Below are 20979 nucleotides of genomic sequence, written 5' to 3'. Positions count from 1 at the left end.
AATTAGAAAGCTAGAGCAAAGGGTTCTGTGGTTGTCACTGGCTGATGCAATCAAAGTAAAGAAAAATGAATCCCTCGACAACATAAAGTTCAATTGTCTAAATGGCAATCGGCTAAAATATGTATTTGTTACATTTTCAAAATAGTAGACCTTTGTCGTGTGGACAATGGAGGGTAGATCGATGATGTTTTGGAGGTTTTTGTGAATAACTGGATGTTCTGTCTGAAAACAACCCTGGTTAAAACCACGAAGGGGCTGTGTTGCTAACGGCTGGCTGTTTCATGTACCAGAGAGGTGATGAAAAATTATTTAGCAAGGCCAGTTTGAGTAAAAGATGAAAGGGTATTAAAGCTTATCAGATCCAATGCACTGTGGTTTATAAAGGTTTTTACACTGTGTGGTTATCATGGCCAGAGGATCATTTTTGTGGGAGCCTTTTGTGTCTGCACTGTGAGGATGCTAACAAAGTGATCTTATTGAAGTGAATGAGGGCTCTCAGTTTTTTCATGCAGTTCTGAAATCAGTCTGAAAATGGCCTTTGTCTTAGAGTTTGGCAGGCATAGCACCCCAAAGCTGAACATAGCAGCACTGCATCAGTCATGAGCATCGTCCCTCTCATGTAGTCTTCATGGCCGTTATGGCATTCTGTACTGTAGTGCCAAATACTTTTTCTTTAACCTTGAATACTTCTTCATTGTGATCTTTTTGTCACTAGTAACCTAATGTTCATAAGAGAAGTTCAGGTGCCCATATGTGTAGCCCACATGTATCATGGGAACGTACAAAAATCCTGAAGCAGAATTATAGACAGTGCCTAAACACCCTCTTCAGCAGCAGCTACTTTATGTCTTGTTACAGATTACAGTAATTCTGGTATCGTCTGTGCTGTTGACATGTTAAAACAATGAGGTTACTGAGTGATAATGCATCAGACAGGCATAGATTGGATGGCAGGTGTCGACAGGGAAGCTCTGTCACTTTGAATTGTGTTGCAGTGAGCCTGTATGTCAAGCATTGGATCTATAAAAGGAACTGCAAACATGCGACATCTGCAGTGAATAAGCAGGCAAGCCTATATTTGACCTTGGATCTTTCAAAGTGATGCTGCAGTGAGAGAGTGTGACATGAAAATAAAACTACAATGAAGTGATGAGTTCCTTCTTGTATATAGTCGGCCTCCAGGAGTCGACATTTGCATTGCTTCAAAAAACAGGCGGCATCCAGAATAACAGCTATTATTCATGTTCTTTGACAAGCAAAATAGAAACCTGTCACATTTATCAAATCAGGTTCAAAGGAACCACGTTTGATGGGCTTACTTCTTGCATCAGAGGTTTTGAATTTTAACATTTCAACAGCAGGAAATTGCAAATAAAAGAAAGTCTAGTGGTTGCCTGTAGAGTTTTACATGACTAAATCTGAGCGTGCAAACCTACACATGTATACACGTACATACACTTACTCACACATGCATATAGATACAGAGTGCTCTTAGACTCTAGAGACTTTCAGACTGAATCTGCAATTCACTCAATACATTGTGGAAGTGCTGAATGTTAACTGGCTTTCCTTTGCTAGAAAAAGGTTCTCTGACAATAGATGGGCCTTAGAGTTAAATATCAGAAAGGTCAGAATGTGGAAAGGGACTTAGTGAAATGTGAAATGTTGCAGCCTTGACAATTTAGAGCAGTTATATTCAGTCACTAATCCTCAGGTGGCCATTTTTCTCTTTCAGAGTGCCTGGATCTGTTTCTCCACCCGTCTTTCGTCCCTCTGTGTCTTTCTCTCTCTGTCTATCTCCATCTCTGCCAATCTGTCTCTCATTGTAGAGGTTAAGGAACAGCTTGGGAGGGACACATAAGAGAGAATGATGGAGAATGCAGCTAAAAGGTTAAGGAGGCTGTAATCCTGCAGTAAAGGACAGCCAAAACCCACACTGCGCTTCAGCTGTTCGCAAAATGAAAAAAAGAAAGAAAAACACAAATAAAAGGCAGCCAATTGTGTTTCTGCCTGTCTACAGCTCAATAATGGAAAGAGACATGTTTAACAAAGACCACAGGCTTCAAACCAGGGTCCCTTACCTCTACTCTGGAATCCTAATGAACTATTTATTCCCCATATTAAAACAAAAAGCTTTAACTGCACAGATATCTTGCCAAACTATCAAGACTCACCAGACCTTAAAAGGATAGTTCATCCAGAAATGAAAATGTACTCATTATCTATTCACCACTGTGCCGATGGAGGGGTGGGTGAAGTGTTTGAGTCCACAAAACACTAGGAGTCTCAGGGGTAAACAGTGTTGAAGCCGAATCCAATACAGTTGAAGTCAATGGTGAGAATTTTCATTTCTGTGTGTACTATCCCTTTAAGGTACAAAACCGTTATTTAAAAATAAGTGCTGCACCAAAGTTGAATATGCATCATTGTTGATATTCGACTCATTGAATGCCTTAGAAAGCCAGAAAAATGAAGGTATGTTGTCGATAATACTTAAGCCAGAACAACAATTTCAAGGACCTTAATATTTTGCACAGTAAATGCTTATGATTTAAAAATTTAAAGGTACCCTGTGGATTTTTCTCCACTAGTAGTGCTAAGAGCAATGTTTTCATGAGCTGATCGCCATTTTATTTACCTCCTGCAAGGGCACAAAAGGGCATTACATGACTCTCTTAATTCTGTATTTGGTGGCAATAAAACATCAAGAACTATAACAAAATACCAACAAACTCAATTGATATTTATATTTAAAGTTTAGACTTCAAGGACACAAGCAATAACACTACAAATTTGTATTTGTTTTCAAGAAAACTTCACAGGAACCTTTACCCTCGCCATCCCTGCCGAATGCATTGACAAGTGTGTCTTTATAAATTCACTGTGTGGAAAAGCATTTTTGAAAATCCACAAATACCAAATGTAATATAAAACCAATTATTTACCAAATATTTCAGGCTGAATTTTAAGAAAATGTGCATAGCAATACATATTATGGTGCAGTACACAGGGTGTATATAATATTAGCTTGAGAAGTTATGGTCTAAAGTGTTTCCTATCAAGGGCCATTTGAATTTGTACATTTGTACATCTAAAAAAAAGGCCATAATAAAATCACATTTACCTCTCTAATGCGATGTCTGCAACTGCTTTGCTTTAGCAAGGCATCTGTTGTCAGATGGTAGTGATGATGCTAATGCTACTTGAAGCTATTTCAAGCCTTGCTAAACTTGCTAACTTGCCCAAACAATTACTTAATTTTAATAGTGCAGCACTTGGCTTGCAAAGACAGCTATAAAGCAGCAACAAGTCTCCTACATAATTACTCGTTCTGAATAAGGGAATTAGCTTTATAGATATGACCTCCCTCACCACAAAACTTACTCGAATGATATTGTGTCTGTCATAATGGGATCTTGTGAAAGCGACTTGTTGGGCACACAAAGTCTGCCAATGAGTGTTAAATAAGTGCGTTTTACCTTATACCTCATCCAGTTTTCTTTTTTCTGCATGTAATGACACTTTTTCATCACTGTAAGGATGTCCCTGCAAAGTAGACACACCTGGCTTTGTCCATTTCTTTTGGTAAACACAACATTTTACATCTACTTTTCTTTTCTTGACTGCTGTGATGTTTGTCAGCAACCACAGAAAACAGCTACATTGTGAATTGTTCACCCTCTGACTGTGACTTTGTTTAACTTTCTGTTATTTTCTTGTTTTGATTTATCTTAGTTGTTTTTTTTAATTTTTTTTATTTATGAATTGTCTTTCAAAGAGGGATGAAAATGTCTTGTGGGCCGTACACAACCTGGAGGCTTGAGGTTCCCCACCACTGGTCTAAACTAACAACAGATGCTAGATGTTTTTCCCCTTTAAATGGACTCCACAGGCTGTGTTCTCTATTCCTTTTTTCGTTTGGCATAAACAAAGAACAGAACAGAGATATTGAGCCTTGGAGTGACTGTGGAAGCTGGACAGCACAACAGCAGGAGACTTCTGAATAGAAACTTCCTGCTTAGGTCAGGTCTTGCATCTCAACTCAGTGTGACTGGCTGGTCAAAGCCTTCACTCACTGGGGTGATCACTGACCCAGATAGATGATCATAGAAGATCATGGAGGTAATTTTCTAACAAACAAAGGCAGACATCTGCTCTGTTTTCAGATTGTACAAGCCAATATTTGCGCTGGTCTTCTTGGAATGTTTTTGCCCTATCTGCTTGGTGTACAGATTTCCTGGGCAGCACTCAGGGAGTAGCCCCTCCTTCCCCGAGGCTGGGTTGAGCCAGCCAACCAACGGGATTATCATGGTGCGTTACTGTCTGCCATAGGCCCAGACGCAGTCTAACCGGGATTGGGGCTCTTTCACTGTTTTCACAGCCCTAGCATCTGGAGGTCATCTAGTAGGAGGAAAAAATGACGGATGTTTGTGCTGGGGTAGTTAATCTACAGGTTTGGCAACTGATCAGGCTGTTCTACTGGCACCAAGATGCATAACACATGGCACCCAGCTGCCTGTGAGGGCTGCAAAGAAATGGTAGTTGAGTGATCCAAATCAAGCCAAAACGTACAACAGATTTTGCTGCACTTATCTCAAATTGACTCATGATGAGGGATGAATTTAGAAGTCACGAAGGTGGATCTCAGAGCATCTCTCTGAAGGAGTGCTATTCAGAGAGACCAGTGTAAAGGACTCAAAGGACGAGTTTTACAAGAGGGTTACAAGCAGTCAATGTGACGTGCTGTAAAACACTGCAGAAAGAAACGTGCATAATATATAAACAGGCAGCATGCAGCACGGTGAGTGCGGCTTATCACCAGAACTCTGCCTCTGTGAGGATCTCATCAAAAGCATGTGATTTCATAGACCTCTTTTAAAGTTTGTCAATCAATTTAAAACTGTAAAACTAAAGATAACGATTGACCTCCGCCAGACTTGTCCTCACAAAATTGACCCATCTCAAGCCAATCTAGCACTCTGGGTGAACAGTGTTTAGCTGTGTCCCTGCACATCATTACCCCTCTTTACTCTATTCAATCTGACTCCGAGCAGAGAAAATGACAGAATGATATAACCAGGGCCCCACTGTCTCCAACCTGTCACTGCTCTGTGCCATGTGTGCGCGCTACAATGCCACTCCTGACAGAGCAGGGCACTATGGTGCTGACTATTGCACATTAGATTGCCTCCATCCAGGACATCTTGGACATGCAGTGTTGCACTAGTCTACCACATTTCCTTTTCATCAACACCAAACTGTCGGAGCAAACTGAACTGCTGTCTCGATTTGGCACTGCCAAAATTAGCCGCACAGCAACAGCAGCGCTAAATAAATAACGACCAACCAGAGAAAAACAGGAAGCTCTACAAGCATTTAGTCTTGAACCTTTTTTAATTAGTCGGTTTTCGATCTCTTGTCACGACACTACTGGTTTAATTTCTGTTGGGTTTCCTCTCGTTAAATATCTTTGATATCAATGCATCAAGTGGTTTCCCTGCATAATGCTCTGTGGATGCTAATAGCACAGTATCTATAGGAGAGACTTCCTCAGTTGTAATATTATAATTAATCCTTTAAAAGCTAATTACCACTCTTCTAACTTGAAGATTGTGTTCTATTTTCGCACATACGCTACTCTGTACTAATCATTACATAGACCTACTATGATATTAAACTCCTTGCATCATAAAGAATAAGAACCTAACAAAGATCATGTGTCATGTATTTCTTCAATGATGCTTTTTTCTAACTAAGTCCGCTTCACCACTGCAGCAAAGGTGCATCACACTGGGTAAGAGGGCTATTTAATCTGCTCATGTCACCCCTGCATACTGTTGCTTGGCAACAATCACACAGCCGTTTCATCAAGAGTCAAATACCATATATTTTTTTCATTAATCAGTCTTTCCTCCAGCGGAACCATATTCATAGAGATTGTAAAATTGGTAGTGGAGATGTTATTTATACTGAATATGAACAGTGTGTATGACTTAATTTTTTATACATATATATACATACATACATATATATATATGTGCATTGTACATTTCTAGAGTAATAAACATATATCCCCTTCAGCATTTATAACTAATGGAACAGATCTGACAATGGAAATCACACTAATTAAAATCTCTTATGGGGGAATTGATGAACTGTTTCCCAATTCGCCCTGAATTTGTCACACAAGACTTGTGCTTCCTTGTTAGCAACATTTAAACAAAACCAAAGTATACTTCAGAGGTTGCTTTCTACAATGCCTAAAAGGACAAATTATGCCTCATTTACACTGCTAATTCAACATAAGCCTGGATTATTAGAAGCAGTTTGAAAAAAAAGGTGTAACAGAAATAGTTTCCATGGAGAATGAAAATTTAAACCTTCGTGTTTATGCCAACAGAGTAACTATGCAACAATCACCTCTCTGCACAATTATGTGTCACAAAACCAACATATGAAACTTATGATAAACCATTTTCTCATTACCAAACATGGGGAAGATAATTGAAAAATTTAAAAAGTGGAAGGGGAATATTACAGAGATATCTCTGTGTATATTCCACAACTGGGACTAATTCAGAAGCAGAAGTGCCTGGAGGGCCAGTCTGTCTCTCAGAAAATTGGTTTACGAAAGCAGAATGTGCAGAGCGCACAGGGTGAGGCCAAAAGCTGCCTCCATGCCTCCGTGGAAATCAACAGCAGAGGTCTTCAAGCTGAAACTGAATCTTTACTGTGGACTGAGATATGCTCAGCATCACAGTCTTAAGGCTACTCTGAAAATCTTCCAAGTGCCTTCAGGCAGGTTTGCAAAATTAGCCCTCCGTTGTTACAAGCAGTCTGATTTTAGCTGCTGTTAATGGAATTGATCTGTGTTTCTCCTCTGCAGCGTGTTCAAGCAGTTGTCACACAGAAAGATAAAAGCTGCCATGCCAATAAATGACCCAGCCAAACCCCTATTTGAACAATTGTGAATAATACATTTAAGAGAAAGGTGGCCCTCCACGTTTTTGTGTAAATTTAATCAACAGCTAAGCCTTCCACAATTTCAGGTGTCGTGTTTGACAAATACTCCCAATAATCTGCTGTCTTAAGTGCTGTCATTCTGAAACATGACTTAAGTTCTGTGCATACCGAATCAAATTTATAACTTCTGTTTCAAAGTAGCACTTGTGCTTCTGATTCAATCAACAATGAAATTTTAAATCATACATTCAAACATAAACAAGCCATACCAAAAATAAAATAAAATACATGTTACCCTTAGACATCATGAGCAATTGCTTTCCAAAGCTCCATTATTCATTTAGGGACCTGCATTGTCACTCCTTGACACTCACTCCACCAGTAATACCACAATACAGCCCGCAAGCACACGCACACGCACAACCTTGTACTTCTATCTTAGTGAGGACACTTATTGGCATAATGTATTCCCTTATCACTTACCCTAACCATAAAGCTAGGGTTGGCAATCCTGGAATAGCTAGCAAGAGGAGGCTACACAACTGATACATCCCAGCCCCTCCCATCAGCCCCCTTATCAAAGCTATGCCCCCAAAACACATGAGTGTGCACTGCCTGACTACTGCAAGAAGAACACTTTTCTGGGACTCGCTGGCTATCGTTGGGCTATCGTCTCTGCATCTGTGCCTGAAGACTCCGGTCATCTGCAGTGAGAGCACAGGCAGGGTGTGCTCAGGCAGGCAGGCTGGGTAATGACAGACACTATGGCAGCAAGTAATTTGATTTGGATAGAATAAAATGATTGGTCGTGTTTATTCCTGCGAGGGCCACTGCCACTTTTATGTCATATGACTACTTGATGGCTATTAGGACGTGAAGAGGATTTCCGCAAAGCAACAAGTGTTACCTTTAACCCCATGTATCAAATTAAAAGCCTTTGAATACCCTAGCCTAACCCCTAAATGCCTAACCATAATCATTATACTAACCTAAACCTATACCCTTATAGGTCTTAACCCTCAGCCTAACAGCCTTTTGAAAATGGGTCAGAAGGTGAGGACCAACCAAAATGTCCTCACTTTCCAAAAATGTCCTGTAACTCTGTAAGGTCTATGCCCAAATTAGTCCTCACAAAGGTGATTATACAAGTACACACACACACGTCCACATGCAAATCATCTCTCACACACTCATGTCAAGGTTGATCTGAGTCACAAGTCCCACGTTCATCCCAATTAGCACTTTGATTTGGGAGTTGATAGGTGGTGATATTGGCGGCTTTGGGAGGATGCACCCATCTCTCTCTCCTCTCTCTTTCACTCAAATCCTCTCTCTCGTTCCGTGTTGGCTTTTTTCTTTTTCTTTTTTTTTTACATACCTCCTTTTCTACACATTTTCTTGTTGGGTTTCCTGGCACATTCCTTGGATATTCTTTTGACTGTAAAATGAATGGAAAAACTACAAAATAACAGAGAGCTCTGGAAAAGATCGCACGTGACATGCAACAACTCAGACTGAGTCAGACCCCCCAACCCCCACACTCTTCACCCTCCTTCGCTCCTCCTCCCACCCTCCCAGTCATCAACAACAAGAACAACAGAGGACCTGTAAGTAACTGGGGTGTTGCTGCAGAAATATTCCAAAATGCTGGAATGAATTTGCTGCATCCTGGGACACAGGAAGCCCATATTCACATGCACTTCTATTTAAGACCCATTACAGCCACACAGAAGGCAGAAGTATTGCAGTTCACATTCTAATCTGTGAAGTGAAAGTGTGATGTGCTGTTGCTCATTTGATTCTCAGAACACTTAACATTTCAAGCCCATTTTGCTGTGTTGGTCTCCTTCCAGTGATAAAATAATGAGGACTTTTTAAGAGAGTCAACATCTAGTAATCTAAAACCTTTTAGAACTTTTGGTCATGGTCGAGCCAAATCTATGATTGCCTGTTTTAAAGCCTGCTCTTGCTATCAGCTTTGTGCAAGGACAAACTGGATAAAGAGAGTAGGAGAGTAAAGGGTCTTACATAGGTCAGGCTGATGCCACAGGCCTCTCGTGTACCAGACAGAATATTTCACCAACCCTAAAGTAGTATGAAGCAAGCTACTAATCACTAATGGCTAATATCCCCAGAACAGTCAAGACAGTGAGGGTAAGAAGGTGCACCAAGTGTTTCCAATCTGTTTGTTGTTGTATCTGATTAGATTTCTTTTTTTATTCAAGTCATATTCATAAGTTATTTTGTCATCAAAAGAGGAACCTCTAACAGTGGCATGGAAGGGGAGAGTTGATGAAAAGACTAAAATGAAAGATCAAGTCAAGATGGGAGGTTGAGATGATGGACACAGACACAGCATGCGCCAGACAAAAGGTCATGCTCCACGCAAAATATAGAGGTGACACAACATTGTAGAGAAAAGACAGAGAGAGAGGGAGGTAGAGACAGAGAGAGGTTTGGTTTTCCTTCTGGTTACTCAACACACTCACCATCCTCTGTTGGAACATAGATGTTTAAATAAAGACAATCCTCGTGTTGATCCTGTATATATGTGGTAACTATATCCAGGTTGAAGGTGAACCATATCGGCATCATGATCTCTGGCACAGCATTGTGAATATTTTGGGGGCAGACAGGAGCAAAGTGGGTGGCGTTCTTGATCCCTGACCAGGAAGAAGGAGGCTCCGGGGGCATGAAGCGTTTTTCTCCCACTGGGGAGGCAGCATATGGAACCCCTAGGTACTGGTCCACCGGCCCCAGAATCTCACTAGGCAGCGGCACCCTCACCCCTCTTAGTTTCCCATACTGTGTGTTCACAGTGGGGTGGTAGTTCTGTCCTCTCACAGCCGCAAAGCACCAACAAAAACTTAATACCCACAAGGACACACTGAAATTGGTGCAACTGTGGGCACCGTTCCAGTTCTGCGAGGGGAGAAGACTTCTCCTTGGAGAAAACCACATGGTCCTTGTGAGTGAGTGCGACTGCAAGTGACCAACATACAAGCCGGGGCACCCCCTCAGCAACGGCACAGGCTTCCCACTCAGCCCTGTTGTCCAACCAGCTGAGGGACAGTCATCAGCTACGACACTGGAGCCTGCCGGCTTACAGACGAGGTGAAGTGGCCGTCGTTATGCAGTCTACTCTGCAACGAAATTCTTATTCACAGTCCTTGTCCCACTCGTCAGATCTTCTAGCCCGTGCTGCAACAGAAGAGGACAGGAAAATTAATGAGTCTCCGAACAGCACACAAGTTTACTCCCATTTTTAGTCAGTCATTTTTATTGACTGGTGAAGTCCTTTTCTGTCATGACATAAAACAGCTCACATAAACATGACAGATCCCTTAGTGCTACCATTAATCCACATAATCAAAAACCTGCTTTTGTCTTGGATATTGGAATTAACTGTTGGACAACTTGTCAGGATGTGTCTAATAATGCTGATAGAACAACTGAAATGTGAAAAGCAACAGTAGGTAATTGCTCTATGCTTCAAATGTCAATGTTTACATGAATAGAAAATAATAGCATTGTTTACAGAAACCACACTGCAAACAGGACACATAAAACATAATAACATGATAGAGGTTTAAAGGTCCCATTTGTCATTTCATGTTTTGATGTCCATTAGAAGATATATTTTTGTTCTTTCAACACCAAAAACCTTCAGAAAACATCTTCTCTGTCACTTTGTTCTCTAGAGCTCTAGAAACAACCGGCCATTTTTTATTATCATCTCATTACATAGCTGCTTTCAGACATGCACTGAATTGAATTTTCCAGAGGAGCTTGAGAACTCAAATGTCTGATTGAGTTTCTCTCAATATTTTCTGTAACTTCTCCTGCCCGCCCCTTAGTAACATTTCTGGAAAAGGTCAAAAGGAGCAAGCGGGTGTGTTGATGCTTTTTCTAACATGCAAAAGACGCAAAGCTGGAAGAATACCAATATCTCAGGATGAATAACTCTTTTAATAACGATAAACGTTTACCACAGGACTCTAATATTACCTATCCTAGGGAAGACTGTACAAATATATATTAATTTCATGTCTGTGTTTCCTCAACATTCTGTAACTTGCTAGTTCAGTGACAGAATGACCTAATGGGGTTTGTTGTTAATAGTTTAAAAGTTAAAACAAGGAGCATTGTTTATATAGCACCTTTAAAATCTAATAGACATAGAAATTTCACTATATACATTATGGGACTTCTAATATTACCAGTAACATCATGTAGCATTCATTTCTCTTTGGTGGAGATATGAAAATTGTAAAATGTGAAATTCAACTCCCTGGCTTGCTCTTACAAGAGAGCACCTTTTGGGCTGAGTGGCACAGAACGATGTACAAGCAGCATGGGTGCCTCCAGTGGCAGTGCTGTAAATGCTAATCAGCAGTCCCTGGGTGAATCTGTGGTGCCAGCTACAACACATTCCCACACTGCCTGATCAATTTTCAATTTCTGTGGCTTTAGGGTTCCCCTCAGCCTTCTGCGCCTACTGCCGAGTTCACTCTAATAACAATGGAGAAGAAAATCCAGCATTTAGACGAGGATATTGCAATCCAAAATGGCTGTGTAAATGATTTATAATGTATCAGCAGCCGTTGGAGGGCCACTAACCACTGAGAGAAAGTAATCCTGATGTTCCTGGATGTGCCGTTATCACTAGGAAGCTATTCCCATCTGCTGCAGCCGTGGATCAACAAAAAGCCTGGTCAAAATTCATGTGTGTGCGCGCCCGGAAGCCCTCATTTCATATCAAAAACTCATTCATACATTTTGTAAAAATTGCGGAGGAGCTCACTTCTGCCAATACGTGTGTGAATAGAAACATGTGGTGGTCAACTCTGCTCAGGGATTCACTGGAACACTGAGCACCTGCTAAGTGGTAATACATGAAAAGCCATCCATATCTAATCTGAGCGCTGAAGGGCGTTACTGGGGGCCAGGGGCTTCAAAATACAACGCAAGTCACACTCACACAAAGTCTGTTGCTCACTGCAGGAGAAATCTAGAATACATTGAAGCCACACACAGCATCATATTAAAAGTATAGCTGATTGTTTCTTATAATAGAACAATACAGAGCATCAATTCCACACAACAAAATTTTAATCCTCAGCTAGTGGAATATTTTACAAGAAACAATGCAGCTCAAAAAGAAAACAACAACAGAAGGTTATAGAACCATATATGTGATGCACTCCAGCCAGATACAACAGCCCAGAACTATATGCTATTATCAAAGTCTTGATGTTAAGTATTGTTGACACCGGTAGATTTTCATTCAGCATTATTGTCAAAGCCTTGGTTTGAGGTGCTGTTAAATTGTATTGTTAGTGGATGGGACATGGACCAAACAAACAAATGTTAAATGCGTAGTTCTCAAAGATGTTTTCTGTCACAGTTCTTATCACATTGATGTATGTGCAGGTGTATCGATGGGCCCCTTTGCTACAGCATCTCCATGCCCTGATCGCTACTGTGCAGACTCTGGTTCCAAATGTGCAAGATGGTGGCATTTGTATCCATGGTATTTTAGCTTCATTTTTGGTTTAGTGTTGTCCATCTTTCAATATGTAATACTCAAAGGTGTTTCTTATATTTTATCCACCCTATTTATATGACCTGCTAACTTTCCACCTCAGTGAGTAAATATTGGTATTATATCTATAATCAAAATCTGACCTGTGCAATATAATCTTCATATAACGTAGGATGTTGCAGAACTGTGCTATTGTACTTTTTTTAAAAGTTAAATTGATCACATTTATTATCCATCATGAGTGTTGTGGATGAACTGTTCTGCTTATTGATCCCCTGCGTTTTACACTTTCCCATGGTTACATATACACAACTACAGGATTATCCATTTCGTTTCAACCAAAGCCGGTTCAGTGGCATATTCTACACACACTGCAGCAGATTCACTGTGATAACACAAATCCTAGTCGAGATAAAATACATCAGGTCAAACTTTTTAATCAGGACATAGCAAGGACAAAGGACAGTGTGATGGAGTGTGTGTGTTTAGAGGACAAGCAGCACAGAGGACTTCATCAGTCTCCCCTCCAACACCATCTCAGAGGTCCTCTCTGCTTTGATCCCCCTACCTGCTGAAGCGCTGCCAAGGGAGGAACAGAGAGAGGGAGAGAGATATTGCATGAGTTCTCCCTCATCATCCCAGAAATATTGATCGTCTCATCACCGTGGCCTTGCCGCCTGTAATAAATACGACTAGGGTGATGGAGGTGTAGGGGTGGGGGGGACCAGGTACATGCTGTTGTACACGCTCCTCCCCAATTCTCCACTGCCTGATTAATAGGACATGATACATTCTGAAGGTCCAATCCCTTTTCATCATTATTCAGAAGCACCCCGATGGTACAATGTGAGTTGCTCCCCATATTTAGAAGAAAACACATTGAGTTTCTTCCTCTTTATTTTGGTCCCAGCCCACAGCCGTGTATACTTACTGTAGAAGACCCTTTGTTCTCTTACAGCAGAGAGATCTCTGCATCGCAATAAAATTCTGAGTACCGAGCCAAATGTACTCCTACGCCCGACATCCCTTAGAGAGAGGCTGAATGGACTCTGATAAAAAAGGAACCAATAAGAGTCCTGAGTAGATGGAGCTTCTGACTCTATCCACTCAGTTATTGTAGTAGCTAGTCTGCAACAAAGGCATTCACAAAGCTGCATTAGTCCTCGAGAACATCTAACTTCAAATGAAGTGAGCCGTCCTGACCTTAGAGAGTGTAATCACTGATTACAAATGCTTCCAGTGCTGTTACATTATAAAGGCTGAATGAGCCATTATAGAAATGATAAGAGACGGGCAACAAGACGGGAACCAGAAGACAAAAACCTATGTGCGAAGGTGGCTACCTCATCTGAACTCATTAAAATGTAAGAGGCAAAGGCAAAAACTTATTTTAGTGTCTTCACCTTCCATTTGTGTTTTGGAGAGAGAATCTACATCAGGGTGAAGACTCCAGTTTGAGACAAGCTCAACTTAAAGGTCCAGTGTGTAAGATTTAGGTGAAAGGGATCTAAATTTAATGTAGAATAATCCTCATGATGTTTTCACCAGTTCATTTCATCTAAATTGTATGAATTGTAGTTTTCTTTACCCCAGAAAAGGCCCTTTATATTTAAATACTTATTTACATCGAGGGGGTCCTCTCTACAGAGGCCGCCATGTTTCTAAATTAGTCCAGACTTGACAAATTATACACCTTTTGAGTTTTTATGACAATTAACACTAGATATCACAAAATTCTACACACTGTACCTTTAAGATAGGCTTGCTCTCTGGCCTCTGTGTCAAATATGAGGAAAACATATCTGTATATTGTCTGCTTACATGTGTTTATTTCAAATAGACAAATATGGATTTCAACACACAGCAAAAATCAATAATACATGTAAACACATACTGCACATCTCCCTTCACAGACACTCTTTTTATAAGCTCCTGGGCTTGACGAACAACAGCACGCCGTATTAAATCAAGAAGATTGGCATGTTTCAGAAACAACATTCACGGAATGTCAAAGCCGAACCGTGGCTTCATAAGGCTCCTGCTGGGAACCACTGCCACTATAACACTGAGGAATGAGGGCCCACTCTTCCTTTTATTTGCCTTTTTCGACAGACTCTGAGCCTGTGCAGTCATTATTACTTAGGAGATTTGGCATTAAATCAAGGACAAAGACGCAGCACATTCTGACTGCTAATCACCACGGTGATGCTGACATATTTTTAAAGAAAAAAGGGAGATGGTGAGGAATGATGGTGCAGCTGCTGTGGCTGCCTGCTAAGCTGTGTCTCCACCCCTTCTCTTGGCCACTGGATAAAGGCTGTCACGAGTATCATTACCAGCCGAACGGCCAAGGAAACATGGGGAAGGAAGCATGGGAGGCCAAATAAATACAGATTCCAGGTGAGCACATGAGATAAATTCTGCCACTGCACAGCAAATCAATAATGGCTATTCTGCTAAGTTCTGACGGTGCTTGAAACAACTGTTTGCTCTTTGTGACCAAAATGATAGGGATAGATTTGATCTAGAAGTCCTTAAGTTGAGACAGTCTATATTGCCTCTTTTTCTTCTCACTGGGTTTGCACGTCTCTGAGTGTCAGATACAGTTTAGGCAGTTATATGATATGTGCAACAATATGTGGGTTTACAGGGATATTAATCAAAGCTAACGGACTCAATTAAAAAGGCTTACATTTAAAAAATGATAAATAGAGTATCCTTCCCCAACAGTTCATCATTCAAACTCCTATTGATCCACAGCAGAGTCTCACTTGACACTCCTACTGGAAAAAATCTCAAAGTAGCTAATGACTCAAGCCACCCACAGGGATTCTTTGAGAAACCACAGGGGCAAGTACTGGGTCTGTCTCTAATCTAGCCATATGTAAACACATTAATGCTTTACAAATGGCATACTCATTATCCAAGCTGCCACAGATGCAGTGTGGGATCTGTTCTGTTGAAGAACTGTTTTGTAATTTCTATCACCACTGCCAACATGCCAACCAAAGAGCACAAACCAAATCATTGACATAAACATACATGGTCTGTGGATTTTGTTTATGTTACACTACAATTGAACTCTCAGCTATACAATAACATTCAGAAAATATAGATACATATTTTCTAGAATATAGCCTCAGCAGAAAAATATCTTTCAGTCCACCTTTCTACTCTGGATTGAAATAGGGATTGATTGATATATTTGTGAAATAATGAGAGCTCGTTAGGCTGCACCTGCAGCAGTGGCAGCGGCATGAGGTTGAGGTATAGCAGTTCCTTTTCTTTCAAAGAAATACTGTTTACAAAATATGACACTGATAATACTGATTCAAGATTAATTGATAATCGTTCAGTTGTTTTTTCAACCAATTAATTCTAATCTAGTTTATAACATTCCCCAAAATTTTAATCCTACCGACTTTGGTGATTGCTGGACTTTTGCCGTTACGCCACCAGTAGGTTGACTTTTTTATTATTTCATTAAATGTTTTGACAACTATTGTATAGATTCTCATTAACCGAAGTTCCAACAGCCTGGCAAATTAGTATTTTCATGCTAACTTGCTAAGCTAAGGATGTGAACATGATAAACGTCTCACAGTGCTACTAGAAAAAAATATACATTTTTATCACCTCTGCATGTTTTTATGTTCAGCATCATGACTGCAAAGAGACCTTTTTTTACAAGTGTTATCATAAAGGTGTAATTTATCAGCACAATCATATCTTCTATGTATGGACAACTGACATTGATGCCTTTCTGAATGCAGCTTTTGGTCAAACCATGCTACATCTGTGAAGTGGCTATGCGTTTGATTGGACTTAGAGAGCACACATCACACATGATTGAAATCCTATGGAGGATACACTCAAACCTACCGAGGAGAATTCAGTAAATATTTCAAGCAGCTCCTCTCATCTCCTTCACTGTGAGGATAGAACGTCTAACATGGCAGCACTAACATCAATTTCTGCCTTACAGTGGAAAGGATGGATTTTAAGTCTTCTGGGATGCATCCCTAATAGAATTCAGGCAAGTGCAGGGAACCTGAACAGCACAGGCATGGCTGCACCTTTATGAAGCAAATCAAACTTTATGACAATCACTTCAAACGAGAGCCTCTGTGCATTGTTACTGCTCCACTCTTGGTTGAAACCAAGTGTGATTAACCTTTTTACCCATGAAGATCATTTAAATTTTGTAACATCAATCGAGGGCCATCCTAAATTATTGCATCTATATAGGCCTTTAACAGTGACCTCTCTAATGTCAGACGATAGTGATGATGATGATGCTATTTCCAGCTGCTTTTAGCCAAAATGTTCAAACATATCCTCACCCTTGGTAGTGCCATACATGGCTGGTATAATATCCAAAAGCAGTCATCCCACACACAAATTGTTGTTGATCGGTATTTATTATGTTTGTTGCTTCATTGAAGGCTGAAGAGAGAAAACTTTAAACTCTTTTCTTGTGGCATATCAGTAATCTGCTTCGTGACAGTTCTTTGAGACAACTCGCCAATTTGGTGTAAACAGCTCCGCAGCAGCTGCTTCACAAATGTATCTTCTGAATGAGGTTTCAGCTTCTTAGTCATTATCTAACTCATCACAAAACTTGCCTGTGTAACATTAAGTCCCTCAGAATGAAGTTTTGCAAAAGCTGCTTGTTTGGTACACAAACTCTGTCAGAGCATCAACTGCTGTATATCCAAGAGCATTTGTCCTTGTAACTCATTCAGTTAAAATAATTCCTGCTATTATAACGCTTGATAGTAGATCACAATACTGCTTCTACTTTTCTCTTCTTGATATCTGCCATGATCCTTGATGTGTTTTGTTCACCCTGACCATAACCCAACAGACAAACAGCCAGAAGAGACTTCCCTGAAGGACATGTCTACTGATCAATATTATTTTCTTTAATTGGAAAAAGAAAAATGTAATTGCTGTCATGAGAATTTCATTTCTGAGTAAGAAGCATGATGGTGGTTTATTTATAAATTGACCCACAGGCCAGATCAAACTGTCTCTTGGGCCACAGATCACCCCGAGGCCAGAATCCCCCACTCATGGTCCAAATGCTGCTTGTCTTGGCGCTCCCTGTCAGTTATCAGAGTTACTGCCTGAAAAGAGAATCTGTGTACATTCACACTGATTGATTATAGTTTGAGATTAATGAGTGTATTGTTTGGGATTAATTGGTCATTTCCAATTTAAACTCTGTATTGATTGCTTAAAGTATTTCATTTTAACTAATGTATCCAACAATATGCATTGCACTGAACATTGATCCGGGTGGATCACAAATACCAGAGCATTGACAGGGATGGGAGTTGGGGAAACATTTTTCTTTAAGCAGCTATTAACACGACACAAACGCACAGAGTTGAACTGAGGGTTGCTGTGAGTTAATTGAGGTCTGGCTGGTAATTACAACAGAGATTTGATCTTTCACAATCAGGTATCCAAGTTCATTGGTACTGTATTATAAAATCTTATGTGGATCAGCTTCTGTACCTAGCATTGACTATTTTACTCAGGGCTAAAGAGGCTGTGCTGTTGTCCTTGGCCTGAAAAAACATTTACGAAGGAGGCATCATAAGAAGATATGCAGCTAAGGGTGACCCATGCTGATGAGCAATTATTTAAAATAAACACAATGGTGCCTTTGGTCCTGAGGAATGGTTCTCATGATCACATGATTTAAATTTGGTTTACAGTGAATAGCATATAATATATAAACTGGGCTTAGAGAGGGTAATTTACCATGCATAGATATCTACAATTTGGTGGACATTTCATGGTAGGGATGGAGAAAAAATAATCCTGCAGTTATTTTATTGCCGTACACAACTTCAAATACAGAGACTGAAGTATCCTCATGAACCATATAAAACCAGACCTTTGAAGAGCTGATCATCCTGAGGACAACACTTAGCTATGCATCATTTCGAAAAGCACTGGAGCCCTGCACTGAGTGCATGTAATTCACCACTTTCATTCACTGCATTTTGAATTATGTTTTCTGCAGACCAAGATTAAAAATTCAGATCAACTTTCCAGAAGAATGTGAAATTAATTACATTTTGTATAATGCAATGAAAGCTGTTTGGGCTGTTATGTGAAATGTGAAAAAGCTATGTGCATGTGCATGCATATGCTCTGTGTGTGTGGACACATACAACATATACTTTAAGTATGCTGAGAAACTGAATCCTTCTGTGGCCTAATAAGCTAAATAACATCTCTAATTTAAGGTAAGTAGGCTACAGCTCTTGTTGAAAATTGAAAGATCAGCTTTTTTATTCAGTGTGAAAGGGCTCAACAGAAGCAAACATAAACCAAGCAGAGACGTGACCCAGATGCTGCCTGTAAAATTAATACGCTAATAATGCACTGGTTGCCTTAGCAGTAACACTAATGTGCAAACAGGGATATTCCACATTCAGGTAAATATGGTATTAGACTCCAGACTTCATGTAAAAAGACAATTTAATTAATTTGCTCTGATCTCAAAGTACCACAGTGTGCCTCTTCTCTGAAGGAACTCTGTTGCATCATGTAAAACAGTTTTGTAGCTTCACCTTCTCCCTTGAGGCGTGTGCTTCAATGTGGCATGTACTTTAAAAACGGCCTCAAATCGTACGTTTAAGAGCCCTTAATTGTGATTGATGATCAATTAGGCCGAGATGGATTTTGAGAAAATAATGTGTTAATGAAAGCCGCACTACACATTATTCTGGTGCTGCTTTTCAAAGACCTCGACTACTTGGCTTCCTTGCAGAGTATTCACAAATGCCAAAAGCACAGTGCTAGAATGACGCCATTGACATGCAAATGCAGAGTAGTTGCAGAGAAGTGAGAGGTGCCAAAGTGTATTGTTGTGTGACAAGCAGGATTTCTGAATACATCGCTGAAAGCTGAGATGTACACGAGTGCGCTTGACACAGCAAAACACACAGCATCTATTTTTTTTTTCCCCATACAAAAAAAAGGCATAAAGGATTCATGAGCATTATGGCGTGGGCCCTATTTACAGAGAGAGCATGGGGTGAGTGTAGCATAATGACAACAGATTAAATGAGGTCTGTCCACTGTACATGATCCCTGGAGTTTTATGGGAGAATAATTAAGTTTCCAACTGACCCAACAGTGATGTGCTTTTAACTAAAGGTCAACAGTGAACAGCGATGTGAGCCACACTTGATTACTATGTATATCACAACATCAAAAAAGATGCTTCTGCAGTAATGAGGGGGTGACCTTCAACTTCAGGGTAAACAAAGACCAAGCAAACACACGCTGCAACACATGGCCTCTATCAGCCATTAATAAGAGGTTTGAAATTAATAGTGCTGTAATAATTAGGAGGAAGAAATCACATACACTCGCATTTCAGCAAAAGCCTGGCTTTCTGGGGAATGCATTTAGATCTTTGAGAGAAGATGCATATTATGGATGTGTGATGTAAAAAAAAATATATTAGAAAATAAATCCTGGCTTCCTTCATTTCATTTCAGAAATAAATAGACTACATTTTGAGAAATATGACAATCGGAAATGTAAATGTGCTTTTGAGGATTTAAATCTTAATTTATCACATTACAGGCTCATTCACAGCTACAGCCAGGTGGATTTAGAAGAGATGTGTGGATTAGTGAAGTGATATCAATCACCACAGCTGAACCATCCCCTTATCCAGCACCGTCACAGTCTCTGGCTGCTTTCCTCATTGATCCAGTGCAGCCTGTAGGGCTGGAGTTGAAGCTAAAGGGTGGGTTTCCCTTCAAGGGATCCTAAAGATTTAAAAAACTGCGTATTGTCAGATTTAGTCTTAAATTTGTGAACAACAAATCAAAATTTCAACCGAGATCTTGGTGTCCAGGTATTTGACAGTGATACACACTGCGCCTACACCCTTTTTCCCTCATACCAATTCTGATACCTGCACTCTTAGTATTGGCCAATACCATGTACTGGACCGATACATTTAAAAAAATAACTTATATAATGTATTTTAAAGGCTATCCTGTACAGAAGTGATGCTCACTATCATTGTTGTATAGCCTGCCAGGTTAAACTCTTGGAAAAAACAAATGCAAACAGAGAATGAATGCCATTGTACCTCTTTTATTATCAATATTAACAGTCAACTGACAAAGAACGCAAATAAATAAATCTAGAAATACATAACAACCCTCGAAACTGAAGTCTTGCTTGTAGTACACATCGCTGTTTTACTTGTGCAACAAATACTGACATTTTAGCTGGCTCTGGCTAAAGCTTCACTACTGGAAAATCATTTGATCTTGTTTTGGAGTGGTGAAAAAGAAGTGATTTCCAGGAACAGAAAATTGCAGTTTTATCTTGGTGAAACTAATATACTAGATGTGATATTGGATCACTACATTTGCGTACTCTCTGATGCTGCCTATTCGTCAGCATAAGAGCCATTTCCGCCTGGT

The 20979-nt window shown here is 40.1% G+C and overlaps 1 protein-coding gene across 4 annotated transcripts in view; it reads right to left on the bottom strand.

Annotated features, from left to right (window-relative positions):
- nlgn3a (neuroligin 3a) overlaps nucleotides 1–20979 on the bottom strand; it is a 121446-nt gene that overhangs the window by 86833 nt on the left and 13634 nt on the right. For 2 of the 4 annotated variants that reach the window (XM_020080986.2, XM_069531410.1), the window contains exons 2-3: nucleotides 9453–10164; nucleotides 8342–8401 (exon numbers count right to left, since the gene is read on the bottom strand). In XM_020080986.2, the coding sequence (XP_019936545.1) occupies nucleotides 8342–8401; nucleotides 9453–9924 (532 nt within the window). In that variant the 5' untranslated portion in view covers nucleotides 9925–10164. The remainder of the gene's footprint in view (nucleotides 1–8341; nucleotides 8402–9452; nucleotides 10165–20979) is intronic. The other 2 variants (XM_069531411.1, XM_069531412.1) reach the window with 1 other exon arrangement.

This window comes from Paralichthys olivaceus, chromosome 9, assembly GCF_024713975.1.
Source record: "Paralichthys olivaceus isolate ysfri-2021 chromosome 9, ASM2471397v2, whole genome shotgun sequence".
Lineage (NCBI taxonomy): Eukaryota > Metazoa > Chordata > Actinopteri > Pleuronectiformes > Paralichthyidae > Paralichthys > Paralichthys olivaceus.
This window is presented reverse-complemented; position numbering and strand designations above follow the sequence as displayed.